At 37.9% G+C, this 14,830-nt stretch overlaps 1 protein-coding gene across 1 annotated transcript in view; it reads right to left on the bottom strand.

Annotated features, from left to right (window-relative positions):
* The window catches only part of AGPS (alkylglycerone phosphate synthase), a 132,502-nt gene that overhangs the window by 58,356 nt on the left and 59,316 nt on the right, over nt 1–14,830 (bottom strand). Inside the window, exons 9-10 of the mRNA XM_056110156.1 lie at nt 5,288–5,413; nt 1,522–1,630 (exon numbers count right to left, since the gene is read on the bottom strand). Of these exons, the coding sequence (XP_055966131.1) occupies nt 1,522–1,630; nt 5,288–5,413 (235 nt within the window). The remainder of the gene's footprint in view (nt 1–1,521; nt 1,631–5,287; nt 5,414–14,830) is intronic.

The raw sequence follows: 14,830 nt of genomic DNA, 5'->3' as shown, positions 1-14,830 counted from the left end.
CAGACACAGAATGATCTCTCGTATGTGGGATATAAAGAAACCTCAAGGGGGAATAGCATGCCCATAATAAAAACAACTGGTCTTCAGTAGGAAACTTGCCACTTGGTCAAGTAGAAAATGGACAGGGAAGGGAAGGAACACTAAAGTACTAAAGTGATCTGCATGACACAGTGCTACGTAAACTACAGCGCCTAAAGAAAACGGGGGAAAGGGTGTTGCCACTGAGGCAGGCAGGCGGCGGGAGGTTTGGGGTAGGGAGTCTGAAGGAAAGTGGGCACTAGTGAAGGGATTGGTCTTGGAACACTGAAAGTCTGAAACTCATGGTAACTTTGTAACTCATAGTGACTCAGTTAAAATAAAAAGGTAAATTAAACTGGTGAGATATACTGAAAAAGTGCACTATTAATTATCTGAAAAAAGATCTAAGCTGCCTCTTCATTTTTCATTATCAGGAAAAGCTTAACAACTCAGTGAGCTGACTCCAAGGTGCTCTAAGTAGATAGTTTGTAATCTTGCTCTTTCATATAACTGTAAAAGATTAAAAGTATGCTCAAATTTGTGAGTTTATTAAATTTTCTCTTTCATCCAAATCATAGCTAAATGGTTCTTAAAAAAAAATTGTACCACCATGGAAAGTTTGGCAAAGATTTCCTATAAACTACATATATGTCAAATTATTGTTAACAGTACTGTAAATCACAGTATCTCAATAAAAGTGTTCCTGTGAAAAATTAGAAATATCTTATTTTTCGAAATTTAATTTTATTTCTCTCTACCTAAGAATTAAATAATAAAGTCCAAACTGACTTTATTCTTATAATTCACAATGCCTATGTAAGTTCACAAAGTAGAAGGAAAATTTTTATCTTATGTATAGCAATGAAATGTTTTGAGTAAGATGGAATGTTTTAGATAATCTACCCAGCACTGAGTAAGCAAGCAATGGTTTAAGTAAAATAAAAGCTCAGTATAAGATTTTAAAGATACGTGAATCAACAGTATTTTAAATTCCACTTCACCAAATACACACATATATATATACACATATATGTAAAAGTAACAAAGATATAGTTATAAAAAGACAAGACACTGAGAGGAGGGTAGGAGGAGACAAGACACTAACAAAAAATATAAATAATCCTTTCCCTAATCATTCAAATGACACTGAAAGACTATAAAATGATTTTTTAAAAGCAAACCACTGGGTTTTTTTTTTCAGTAAATCATTTAAAACACTAAAAGCTATTATTCAGAAAGTTACTATTAAAAATCTTTACAGGAAAAGAAAACCCAAAAATACCAAAACCAATCTGTCTATAAAAACAAAGCAAAATGCAAGAGTAAACTTAATGTTTTCATAATATAACTTAATAAAGTACTAAGTTAAAGTTTTTAAAGCCACTCTTTAAACATATAAGACAATCCTTCTAAATTTAAAGATCTGGATATCACAATATGAGATTTTCACAAAACTTAGTTGCTAGCATCTATTTTTCGTAATAAATTTGCAGTTCTATTTACCTTCAGATCCCATGATGAAGTGGTGGATATCAGGGCCAGTTGACATACGAGGTCCTTGACAGCTTTTTTCTATTATGCCTCTAGGTGTTACCATTTTTATATGAACCACCTGTTTAATACAAAGTACTATGTGAATTTTATACATTTACCAGTTAATGTTGTGGGTGTGTGTATGCACACATCCATGTCTATTTAAATAAAACACTAGCTTTTAAATAACAAGTATAGTGATAAATGGTGCTGCCCTTCAAGATTCTGGTATATTTCAGTTATTCTCGTACTGAAATAAATTTTACATAAGCAAAAAAAAAAAAATCATTCTAACATTGTTACTGGCTTAAATATTTTTAAAAATTTCTTCTTAAACTAAATCTATGTTCTGATGTAACTAAGGGAAAAAAATCACAATAGGTTCAGCCTTCTAATTATATATCACTATTTATGAAATATAATTTTCATGTGAAGCACTCTTTAGATGCTTAAAGTTCTAACTCCCAAAAACTTGTAATTTTTATCACCATGTACAACTTACCTACTTTGCTCACTTAGTAGAGAAGAATAAAAAAGAATGAAGTATTACATATAATAAAGTCAAAAATGGGCTTAAAAAAGATGTGGTGAGTTAAAAATATGTATGTGTGAGGTACATTACACACAAATGAGTAAGTATATAAGGCTATCTCATTCAAAAATAGTTCCTGAGATCTAAATTACAAGTTGCTAGGTAAAAATCCAACACGTATTTAAATTTTTTCTAAAAGATGAATAAAAACACTTATTAAAGAGGAAGGTGGGAGGCTGGAGCGATAGTTCAGTAAGGCAAATCCCTGGCATCCCATGTTCCCCCCCTCAACCACCACCCCTTCCTCCCAGAGCAACTACCAGGGATGATTCCTGAATGTAGAGCTAAGAGTAAGCTCTGAGCACAGCTGTGTGTGGCCCAAAACAAAACAAAACAAAACAAAAAAAAAAAAAGAAGGTGAAGAATAGAAGACATCAATAAGCAATTCAAGAATAAAACTTGCAAGCAAGGATATTTTTTTATTTTGCATTTTTTTTTAATTGGTGAAACACCATGAGGTACAGTTGTAGACTTACAAATTTTTGTGCTTGGGCTTCAGTTATACAATGATAGAGTACCCATCCCTCCACCAGTGACCGTTCTCCACCACCAATGATCCCAATAGCCCTCCCACCTCCCCACCCCACCCTGCCTTTGTAGCAGGGCATTCCCTTTTGCTCTCTCTCTTTCCTTTTGAGTGTTGTGTTCAGCAAGGGTATTTTTTAAAAAATTCACTAGCATTTAAAAGAAATAAACCAATTTTTAAAAATACATAAACTGTCCAGTAAAATAAACATTCCTAAACAAGTGACACGAAATATAGATCCATTTGGCTGTAAGAATTCAAACACTTTTAAAATGTACAAACAGGGGGCTGGAGCAATAGCGTTTGCCTTGCACGCAGCCAACCCGGGTTCGATTCCCAGCATCCCATATGGTCCCCTGAGCACCGCCAGGAGTAATTCCTGAGTGCAGAGCCAGGAGCAACCCCTGTGTATCGCCAGGTGTGACCCAAAAAGCAGGAAAAAAAAAAGTACAAACACACTGATCCCATAATTTAAGACCTAGGAACTGACCCAAAGGTAACGCTTAAGGATATAAGTTAAAGAAATTTCTAAAAAGATTGAAATACTGGTGAAGAGAAGCGGACACCAAAGTGGAGAGTGTGGTGCTGGAACAAGTTGCACGCACAAACCCTATCACTATTAGTACTGCAAATCATCATATCTCAAATAAAATGTATAAAACAACTAATAAATTCTAAGAGAATATTTTTCTTTGGTTAGTAATTCTAAAATTGAGAGTCACTAATTTAGTCACTAATTTTTTTACTTTAATAAATACTTTAATACTATTCATTGAAGTTACTTTAATAAATGAATTAAGAGAATTATATATTCACTTTTCAAAATTATGGTTCAGGCTAGGAAGATAGTACAGAGAGCAGGGCATTTGCTTGCCATCAAACTGGGTTCAACCCCCAGCACCCTATGTAGTCCCTCAAGCATTACCACGAATGTATGATCCCTGCATGCAGAGGCAGGAGTAAGCCCTGCGCAAGGTGAGGGGGAAAAAAAAACAAAAACAAAAACAAAAACAACAACAACCAAAAAAAAAAAAATTAGGGTGAAAATCTTAACTCATATGCAATATAATTTTCTTGTTTTGTGTTGGTTTTTGGGTCACACCCGGTGATGCTCAGTATTAACTCCTGGCTCTGCACTCCAGAATTACTCCTGGCGGTGCTGACGGGAGGGACCATATGGGATGCTGGGGATTAAACCCAAATCAGCCACATGCAAGGCAGACACCCTACCCTGTACTATCTATGGCTCCAGCCCCACATGCAATAAGATAACTATAAAAGAATGACAATATAAAGTTTAAGAGGTTAAACATGGTCTAATATAAACTTTCAAAATACAATTTACATTATTTTTCTATTTCTTATATTTACATTACTTATATTTAATTTATACTACTTATTTACATTTTTATAAACAGACTAAAACATTTTTCTATTAGAAACTAGCTTTATACAAGCAACTCATTGCATTAAGATGCTCCTTTATAATTTGTACCCTTTAAGCATCGCCAAAAAGATTAAAATAAATTACATGCCCTAGGAATTCTAAATGTAGCAGGCTATCAATTATATGCTAAAATCTGGTAAAGCCCTATAATAATTCAATAGCAAAAAGATGAAATTCTCTCCTCTAAAACTGAATTCAAGTTATTTTAGTAATAAAAAAATTATTTCCCTTTAGAACTAGTGTTCTTTTTGTTATGGTTAGGAAACTTACTCTAATTCAGAGAAAAAAATTTTTTACAATTCCTCAATTTATTCTTTTGTTTTTTGGGTGGAGCGGGGGAGGAGATCCACACCTAAGGGTGCTCAGGGGTTATTCTTGGCTCTGTGCGCTCAGGAATTATTCCTGCTCAGGAGACCACATGGGATTCTGGGGATTGAACCCAGGTCAGCTGCATGCAAGGCAAATGTCCTACCCTCTGCGCTATTGCTCCGGCCCCCAATTCCTCAATTTTTAAAAACAAAATAATATAAATACACTTTCAGTATGTCCCTAATATACTTGTGTCTCAGTGGAAGAGCTCATGTATCAAGTATGTAAGCTCTAGGTTCAATTCTTCGCAGTATAGAAAAAGTATATTCATAATATATACTTAAGAAAAACTGTTGGATATAAACTTAAAAAAAAAAAACCCAGTATATTTAAACAGAGTTTATATTTCCACCAATGAAGATACTGACGACAATGTTGAAACTTTATAAATGAAATCTTCCTAGGAATAAAGTTAGGAACAATACATTATAGATCATACAGTCTGAGTCGTCCATTTTCAGTAGCTTCCTAAATCTAAATTTAAAAACAAAGTTTTTAAAGAAAAATATAAATATCCTAAGGAAAAGAGCAGCAAAAACAAAAGGATAAATAAAATTCTGTCAGAATTGTAGAGGTTACACAAGGCTTATAAAATGATTTTTGTAAGTCAGATACTAAGAAACACGTAGAAAGCTTAAGTGTAAGTAACTGGAAAAGGAAGAAGGCTAGGTAATGACCACATACTCTGTACAAAGTGTACTCTGGGAAAAGACATTGCTATTAGAATCTTAAAAGCCTTTAATAATCTTACAATAATTTCTATACTATGTTAATCTTTATATAATAACGAGAAAAAATTTACCAGGTCTTCAATATTGCCATAGATATTTTTCTTCATGCCTGATGCCCGAGTAGATACCCATCCTCCAAGAGTGCTGAATTCCAGGGAATCTGGTTCATGACCTGTACAATATCCACTTTCTTTAAGCTGAAAAACAAAAATGTAGTACTTTACTACTGAGATCTTATTTCACAACACAGTAACTTCTGGCATCACGATCCTCCCGCTGTTCATCAATTTGCTCGAGCGGGCCCAGTAACGTCTCCATCGTGAGACTTGTTGTTACTGTGTTTGGCATATCGAATTCGTTACGGGTAGCTTGCCAGGCTTTGCCAAGTGTGCAAGATACTCTCGGTAGCTTGCCGGGCTCTCTGAGAGGGGCGGTGGAATCGAACCTGGCTCGGCCGGTTCTTGTGCTGTGCACAAGGCAAACGCTCTACCGTTGTGCTATTGCTCCTGCTTACAGTAACTTCTATCTACTTTAAAATTTTACATGTCACTCGTATTTTGACTCATCATATCTATACACATATTCATCATACTTAACCAAAAATTTTAAAAACTAGATTTAATATGATAAAAGTATTTATATAGATGTACCCCTAAAGAGCCAGAGGACCAAGCATATAGAGCCAGATACCTTAGCACACTAGATATGTTTCAGAACCCAAAATAAATAAAATTTAAAGTTTCTGCATAGTAGAAAACTTTACAGGAGTTAAAAACGTGGGCTAAAGACAATATTTTCTGCAAGTTGACTAACCAATTTCCTTGCGTCCTTTTTTTTTTTAAGGTCAACTATATCATTCTCCCACCAGATATAATTTAAATACTGTAGCCATCAGATTATACTTAAATAATTGCCAACTTCACCTACATTGAAAAAATAAAGCATTCAATCTCTATTCTCCCTAGTCTAATATAATATGCAGCAGACCTGAAGAAAATCCAAGCAAATTGCCTGTATTTAATTCTCTCAAAGAAGTCATGTGTTTTAATGTACAGCCATCTGGCTAGGTTTCCTACATGTAAAACCATCATTTAGTTGTGATGCAGATCATGCATTCCTGTACATTAAACAGTCACTTGTTTCTCATTTTTCTATATTAGGTTGGCTTTGCCATCTGCACAGCACCTGAGGTTGAATGGATGCCCTTTACTATAACAACACCAATGCCATTCCCCTGAAATCATTTTAAAGACTCAGCCATCTCATGTCAAATGGTACAGACACCACCATCTGTATACCCACCGTCTACTGCACTCGAGCCCATCAATCTGTGTTGACCATTTGGATAGCCACCCAGTTAAGCAACTGCTTCTATTTTTCAAGTAAGTCAGGCAGAGATGCAGAATGTCAGCTATGTTTGTATCTATGAAATATATTAGATATGTTTCTATTAAGTATTGCATCTATTAAGAATGATGTGATATGAAAGTTGTTACCCAAAATTTGAGAGCCAATTAGGTTAAACATGTATCAACTTTTGTATAAAAGCCAAATTACTTTTTCTAATTCTGTTGCCAGGAAAACAACTTAAGAAGGCATCAACTGTTAGATATTAGGATTCATCTCACTAGATGTTCAACATATTTATTTAATTTTAAGATATAAATATCCACATACAACTAGATAAGTGACTGAATAAAAAAATGAAAACGAGAAGACTTTTAAAAAATATTCTCTTCGAACTCTCAATCCATTCATACTACTTATCTCAAAACACTACTGTTACTCAATTTTTCTGAAATTAGAAGAAAAAGAAAAGACATTACTGGAAAAACTTAGATTAGTATTGAATATGAAACTGTTACACATTCTCTTGGTAAATTCTCCACATTACCTATACAGAAGCAAATCATAAATTATTGCTCTAACTATATGCAAGAGACATAAAATTAATTTGTGTCTCATGTCTGGCAGGCTATATCACTGCTTTCTCCAATTACAAGTATCTATTATAACTAGGAATTATATAAATCAAGAAAATGAGAATACTAGGACTGAGTGATAGTATAGCAGGTTGAGTGCTTTGCCTTGACACACAACACACAGCCGATCTGGGTTCAATTCCCAGCATCCCATATGGTTCCCCCAAGCACCTCTAGGAGTAATTCCTGAGTGCAGGTTCAGGACTATGCCCTGAGCATTGCCAGGCTTCACCCAAAAAGCCTCCCCTCCAAAAAAAAGAGAAATAACATTAAAAATAATTTTTTTTAAAAAGCAGTTCCAATATTCACATCAATTTCTTTGTTAAAATTTGACAACTTTATACTAAGGGCTGGAGCGATAGCACAGCGGCAGGGCGTTCGCCTTATAAGCGGCCAACATGGCCGACCCGAGTTCGATTCCTCCGCCCCTCTCGGAGAGCCCGGCAAGCTACCGAGAGTATTCGATATGCCAGACACAGTAACAACAAAGTCTCCAATGGAGACGTTACTGGGCCCGCTCGAGCAAATCAACGATCAACGGGAGGGCCTTTACCTTTATACTAAGTGATGTTACGGTGGACTGGAGCGATAGCACAGCGGCAGGGCATTTGCCTTGCATGCAGCCAGCCCAGCCGAGCCAGGTTCGATTCCTCTGCCCCTCTCGGGGAGCCCGGCAAGCTACCGAGAGTATCTCGCCCGCACGGCAAAGCCTGGCAAGCTATCTGTGACGTAGTCAATATGCCAAACACAGTAACAAATCTCACAATGGAGACGTTACTGGGCTCACTAGAGCAAATCAATGAACAATGGGAGGACTGTGACCATGACCATGATGTTACGGTAATGGTTCTTAATCATTTAAGCTGTCTTTAAAAGCTTGTCATTTAACCTTGCTAATAAGTATGCATTCTATAGTGTGCTAATTTAATAAGAAATAATTCTTGGCATATATTAAGTGTTTAATAAAAGCTATCTATGATAATATATATTCAGTATTTCTTAAAAATGCCTGGGGCTTCAGAGATATAGCGTACAGGTTAAGGTGCTTGGTCTTGCATGCAGCCAACCCCAGTCATATCCTCAACACATGAATGATTCCCTGAGTCCTGCCAGGAGTGATCTCTGAACACAGAGCCAAGAGCAGCACCAGGCATGGCCCAAACTGACAATCCAAAAAAAATGTGTCTACTACAAAGGCATGTACCAATAAAACCTGCTAATAAAAAGTCAAGAGATTTACTTCAATATTTAGCCAGATACTCTTCTTAAATAAAATAACTTCTGGGGTTGGAGTGATAGTACAGTGGTTAAGGTGCCTGCCTTACATGCTGCTGACTAGGGTTCAATCCCTGGAATCCTACAGGGTCCCTTGAGCACCATGAGGAGTGATTCCTGAGTGCAGAGCCAAAAGTTACTCCTGAGCACTGTCTGGTGTGGGCCAAAACCAAAAATTAACTAATTCAGTAAAATAAATTCTATGCTCCATCCATATGTCAAGAAGCTCAATGGGTATAGGAAGTTTGTCATTTTTAAAAAAAAAAAATCCTTGTTTAAAACTAAAACAACAAATATTTACTAACTAGTAGTGTAAACTACAGAGCTTGTTTGGGGGCTACATAAGGAAACAAATTAAGAATAAACATGATTGGGTGGGGCTGGAGTGATAGCACAGAGGGTAGGGCCTTTGCCTTGCACACAGCCGACCGGGGTTCAATTCCCAGCATCCCATATGGTCCCCTGAGCACCACCAGTGGTAATTCCTGAGTGCAGAGCCAGAAGTAACCCCTATACATTGCCGGGTATGACCCCCCAAAGCAAACAAAAAAAAAAACAAAACACTGTCCTCCCGTTGTTCATCAATTTACTCGAGCGGGCCCAGTAACGTCTTCATTGTGAGACTTCTTGTTACTGTGTTTGGCATACTGAATACTCTTGGAAGCTTGCCAGGCTCTCTGAGAGGGGCAGAGGAATCGAACCTGGCTCGGCCGGGCTGGCTGTGCGCAAGGCAAATGCCCTACCGCTTTGCTATCGCTCCAGCCCCACCCAATCATGTTTATTCTTAATTTGTTTCCTTATGTAGCTCCAAAACAAGCTCTATAGTTTACACTACTATATAGTTACACTACTATACACTACTACAAAACAAGCTCTATAGTTTACACTACCCACAAAGCAAGGGTAAAAAAAAGGTAAAGGCCCTCCCGTTGATCGTGATTTGCTGGAGCGGGCCCAGTAACGTCTCCATTGGAGACTTTGTTGTTACTGTGTCTGGCATATCGAATACTCTCGGTAGCTTGCCGGGCTCTCCGAGAGGGGCGGAGGAATCGAACTCGGGTCGGCCATGTTGGCCGCGTGTAAGGCAAATGCCCTACCCGCTGTGCTATCGCTCCAGCCCACCCACAAAGCAAAAAAAAAAAAAAAAAACACCATGATTTGGGGCCAGAGACATAGTATAGTGTTAAGGCACTTGTCTTACAGACTGCCAACCCAGGTTCAATCCCAGGTATACCACATATGGTCCCTAAGCCTAGAGTCAAAAGCAAACCCTAAGCATTGCCAGGTGTAGCCACAAAACAAAAAAAGTATACCATGTCTACGAATCAGAAGAAGGTATACTGTTAACATAAATAAATTTTCCTCCCAAAGTGACTTGGAGTTCATGCAATCCCAACAGATCATTGTGTTGTTATTTTCACAGAAATTGGCAAATTAATTATAAAACTCTGAAATGAACGCAAAAAAGCTGTCAAACAGTAAAAGCAACACTGGAAATTATTTATAATAAAGCTACAGTAATTCAATCAGTATAGTGCTGGCATAGACAAGAGATCAACAAAAAAGAATCTAGAACTAAATGCACACATTGAAAAGAGTTTTTAAAAAAATTATTGTGTACTGTCAATTTAGTGAAGATAGAATATTCTTTTCAATCAATGGTGCTATTCTAACTGGATAGTCATTTTTAAAAAAATCTTTCACTGTCCTTAGGAAAGGCATTAACCAAAAAAAAAAAAACCCCTTCAAAACTTACTATAGACTTGAATGCAAACTATAAAATTTAGGGGGGAAAATCTCTGTAAACTCAGATTAAGCGAAGCCTTCTAGGTAAGAGAGCATAAACATATTTAAAGTTTTTTAAATGTATGAAATCAAAATTTAAAACATTTACTTTTCAAAAGATTCTATTAAAAGATGAAATGATAAGCATATAATGAAAATATTTCCAAAGCACAAATCTGAAGAGTACTTATATCCAGAATCTATAAAGCAGTCTTAAAACTCTGTAACAGCCTGATTTAAAAACTGGACAAAAAGCGCCAGAACTACAGGAGGGCAGGATACTTGCCCTGCACACAGCAGACCTGGGCTCAATCCCCTCGCATCATATATGGTCCGCTGATCCTGCCAGGAGTGATCCCTGTGTACAGAGCCAGAACTGAGCCCTGAGCACAACCACATGTGGCCCCCAAACAAAACAAACAAAATAAAAACCTAGACCAAAAACAACAGGTACACTGGTGTGATGTGGAATTAGGAGCATGTGAAACAATCAAACAGTATTGTAAAAAACAAAATCTCAAAAAATTGAAAATTTTAAAACAATTAAAAACTACAAAAAAAACCCCCACTACGAATGGACATTTAACCAAAGTATAAGAATGACAGATACCATCTGAAAAGTTATTAATCACCAGTTATTAGAGAAATGTAAATTAAAAGTACAATGTGGTGACATAACAAACCTTCCAAGATAACTAAAATCTGCACGACTAACAAATAATCAGTATTAGCAAGGAAGATGATGTTTACTCAGAGAAAAACTTTGGTGGTCTTCAAAATGGTAAGCATACATCTACCATTTGAATTAAGTATTTTATTTTTAGATATTTACCCAAGAGAAATGAAAAGTACTTATAAAAGAACTTGCATGCCAATGTCACAGCAACTTTATTTGTAATAGCCTTATATTAGAAATAATTAGCAATCAACAAAGAACATATAAATCAGGAGCAAAACTATAAAACTTTCTGAGCAAGAAAAGAAATGAACTACTGAAAATTCCAACAATATGAACTTTATAAGAATTATGTCTACCAAAGGAAAATATATTCTCCAGTATGCACCCACATCTCCCCAGAATAAGACAAGTACTTGACTTTATTTTAAATAAGTTATAAAAATAATGAAACAACTCTGTACAGAGACAGAATGCAGATCAGTGATTGCCAGGTGCCCAATAAGAGGAATGGAGATGACGATGAAGAGGTAAGAAGAAATACTTGGAATGATGTGTGTAATCTTTATTGTGATGATGACTTTATGGTTGTATTCTTATGCTACATCTTTGCAAGTATATATATTTTTTCCAATGTGGAGAATCAAACCACAAGTTGTTTTATGATATCTATATCTTAATAGTACTATAGTACTCCAAAAGGAATGATTCTTTGGCCCTAAGCAAAGTGTGGAAGAAAAAATAGAAATTCATTTTAATATTGAATTTGAAATGTCTATTTTATTTTGTGCATATTGTGAAGGAGGAGCTTGCTTGCCAAGCTTGCCAGGCTCTGCCGTGCGGGCTCGATACTCTCAGTAGCTTGCCAGGCTCTCTGAGAAGGGCGGAGGAATCGAACTCGGGTCGGCCATGTTGGTCGACCGGCCATGTCGGCCGCGTGCAAGGCAAAGGCTCTATCGCTGTGTTATCTGGCCCGCACAGCAAAGCCTGGCAAGCTACCAGTGACGTATTCAATATGCCAAACACAGTAACAACAAGTCTCACGATGGAAACGTTACTGAGCCCGCTCGAGCAAATTGATGAACAACAGGAGGACCGTGACTGTGATACTGTGAAACAAAGTTAGGCAGTGGATATAAATAGTTCAGGAAAGAAGTGTGAGATGATAGGAATTTGGGAATCTTTGGCACGTAGAAGGGATATTTAAAGTCAGTTGTAGCACTGTAGCACTGTCCTCCCGTTCATCATTTGCTCGAACGGGCACCAGTAACATCTCCATTGTGAGACTTGTTGTTATTGTTTTTGGCATATCAAATATGCTGCGAGGAGCTTGCAATTTGATCTATGGTATTACAGATGGTCCCTATATCCCACCAGAAATGATCACTGACCACAGAACCAGGTAAATCCTGAACATAATGTGTGTCGCTGGGAAAAAAGAAACCAAACAAACAAAAAAAAGAAACAAAAGCTGAGCAAAAGTTATTTGAACATGTTGAAGATGCTAGAGGAAGCAAAACATCTTCATAATTATTTGCACAGAATCTATAAAATGAAGCTAAAGTTTTTCAAAAATTCAATAAGATCCCAAAGAATGAGGACTCCTTAAGAGTTCCACTCCCAGGGCTGGAGCGATAGCACAGCGGGTAGGGCGTTTGCCTTGCACGCGGCCGACCCAGGTTCGATTCCCAGCATCGCATATGGTCCCCTGAGCACCACCAGGAGTAATTCCTGAGTGCACAGCCAGGAGTAACCCCTGTGCATTGCCGGGTGTGACGCCCCCCCCCCAAAAAAAGAGTTCCATTCACTCATGAGGTGAGCGGGTTTTCAATTAAATCATACAAAAAACAGCAAATAGCAATGTCTAACCATTAGCTTTATTTGCCTATCTTCTGCAAATTCTATGTCTAACATATTACATCTTGACCATGCCATTTATTTCAGATCACTATTGGCTTTAGTTACATCACCACAGCAGCCTCTTAATCCATCCAGCCCATTCTCCATTGACTCAGGACTACCTAAGTCAAACTTTAAGGTGTTTTGTTTGTGGGGTTTTGTTTTTCTGGTTTATTTTTTGTTTTATTTTTGTTTTGCTTTGTTTTTTGGTGCTGGTGATGGTAGGTTTTGGGAGAGGTGGGGAGGTTACAACCAGCTGCGCTTAGAGTTAACTCTTGGCTATGCACACAGGATCACTCCTGGTGGGGAAGAAGGTGAACTGCCCTACTCACTGTACTATCACTCCAGTCAAAGCACAAACTTTTAAAAGGGCTTCATAAAGCAGTGTTTTTTTTTATGTTTCATTCTTTATCTAAACCTGTAATATACAAACACCAAGAATGCATATTCCCCCAGAAGCACACACTTGATTCAGTCTTACTCTGTACAGATCTCCAAAAGCAGCAATTGCCTTTACAGTCTCTCCATGCTGCTTTGTTTCCCCCACTGTAGGGTTAACATCGGGTTTATCCTTTCAGCCTTGCCATAAGGAACTTAGGTTTATCAGGTTACACCCATCAAAGTGCCCCAGTCACTCCCGTTCCTTTGTTTATCTGTAAACTCTTCCCTGTGCTCTCCTCCCCAACCAGTTAATCACCTTTTTCCCTAATCAGATTCTGATAGCTTGTAAGATCAGATCCTTCTAATGACACTGAACTTGTAAGTTATGTCTTGGCATAGTTTACCTTAAAACAATGTCCTTTCAGGCAGCTCAGATAGAGAAGGGAGCACCAAATGAAGGGTGTTTGGAGGATCCTCCCAGGAGGGGAGATGCATGTTGAAAGTAGACTATGGACTGAACATGTTTGCCACTCAATGCCTCTTTTGCAGACCACAACACCCAAAAGGAGAGAGAGAACAAAAGGGAATGCCCTGCCACAGAGGCAGGGTGGGAAGGGGGGATGGGGGTGGGAGGGATATTATCCATGGTGGTGGAAAATGGGCACTGGTGGAGGGATGGGTATTTGATCATTGTATAATCGAAACCCAAGCACAAAAATCTGTAAATCTACAACTGTACCTCATGGTGTTTCACTAATAAAAATTTTTTTAAAAAAATAATTTAAAAAAAAGTCCTTTGTGTATGGTCACAGGAAGACAGTTAATATTATGCTTTTGTAACTTGGGAGTTAATTGACTCTGAATAATATTTACTCCTGGGCATCTGCTTTCTTGACTCAGTTGCCCTTAGTTTCTAGCACCCTAAAAGCAGGGTCCCAACGAGGGACTGAATGGACCCAGGGCAAACTGTGAGCTACCCTGGCATGGAAATGGGCCAGGCCAAGCTCCCTGATATTTAACTGTAAGTTAAGAGCACTTTCATGGACAAAGTCTGTCATGACCCAAAAGAGGTAGCTGGATAAGGACCCTGCTGGGGTTAGGAAAACTAACCTGGCCTGAGGACTGTGGTCTGGGATACATAGTGAGATATCCTCAGGAAGAGCCAAACTTTGGAGGAGTGGGCTTACCTCTCTTTGTTGATTTGTTAATGTTCAACCCCACCTTTGTATCACCACCCTATATGGTTGCTATATAAACTAAGAATGTAAGATTGGAGAAGGGATCTGAGAGCTAGGAAAGAAGGAGCGAGGAATGAAGGGTGAAAAAGAGAGGGAGTGTGTGAGATGGGAGAGACGAGAGATTTGAATAAATGGTAACTAATCAGCAACCAGCTTGGTCCTTTTCCTTTCTTCGCCTGCCCATCGCCAACAGCCATCCCGATCTGGTCCGTATAGCGGCTGGAGAGCACCAAACGTGGGTGACCAGAGAGCTGCCTGGAGAGCCCGCAAGAACATCCTTCGACGTGCATATCTTTTATACCCCACCCCAACTCCTTTAGTCAGCTAATTTGCCACTCATCCTTGGGTCTCAATTCTAGAATACCCCATCCTCTTTCC

This window comes from Sorex fumeus, unplaced genomic scaffold (assembly GCF_029834395.1).
Source record: "Sorex fumeus unplaced genomic scaffold, SorFum_2.1 ptg000009l, whole genome shotgun sequence".
NCBI classification, from domain to species: domain Eukaryota; kingdom Metazoa; phylum Chordata; class Mammalia; order Eulipotyphla; family Soricidae; genus Sorex; species Sorex fumeus.
This window is presented reverse-complemented; position numbering and strand designations above follow the sequence as displayed.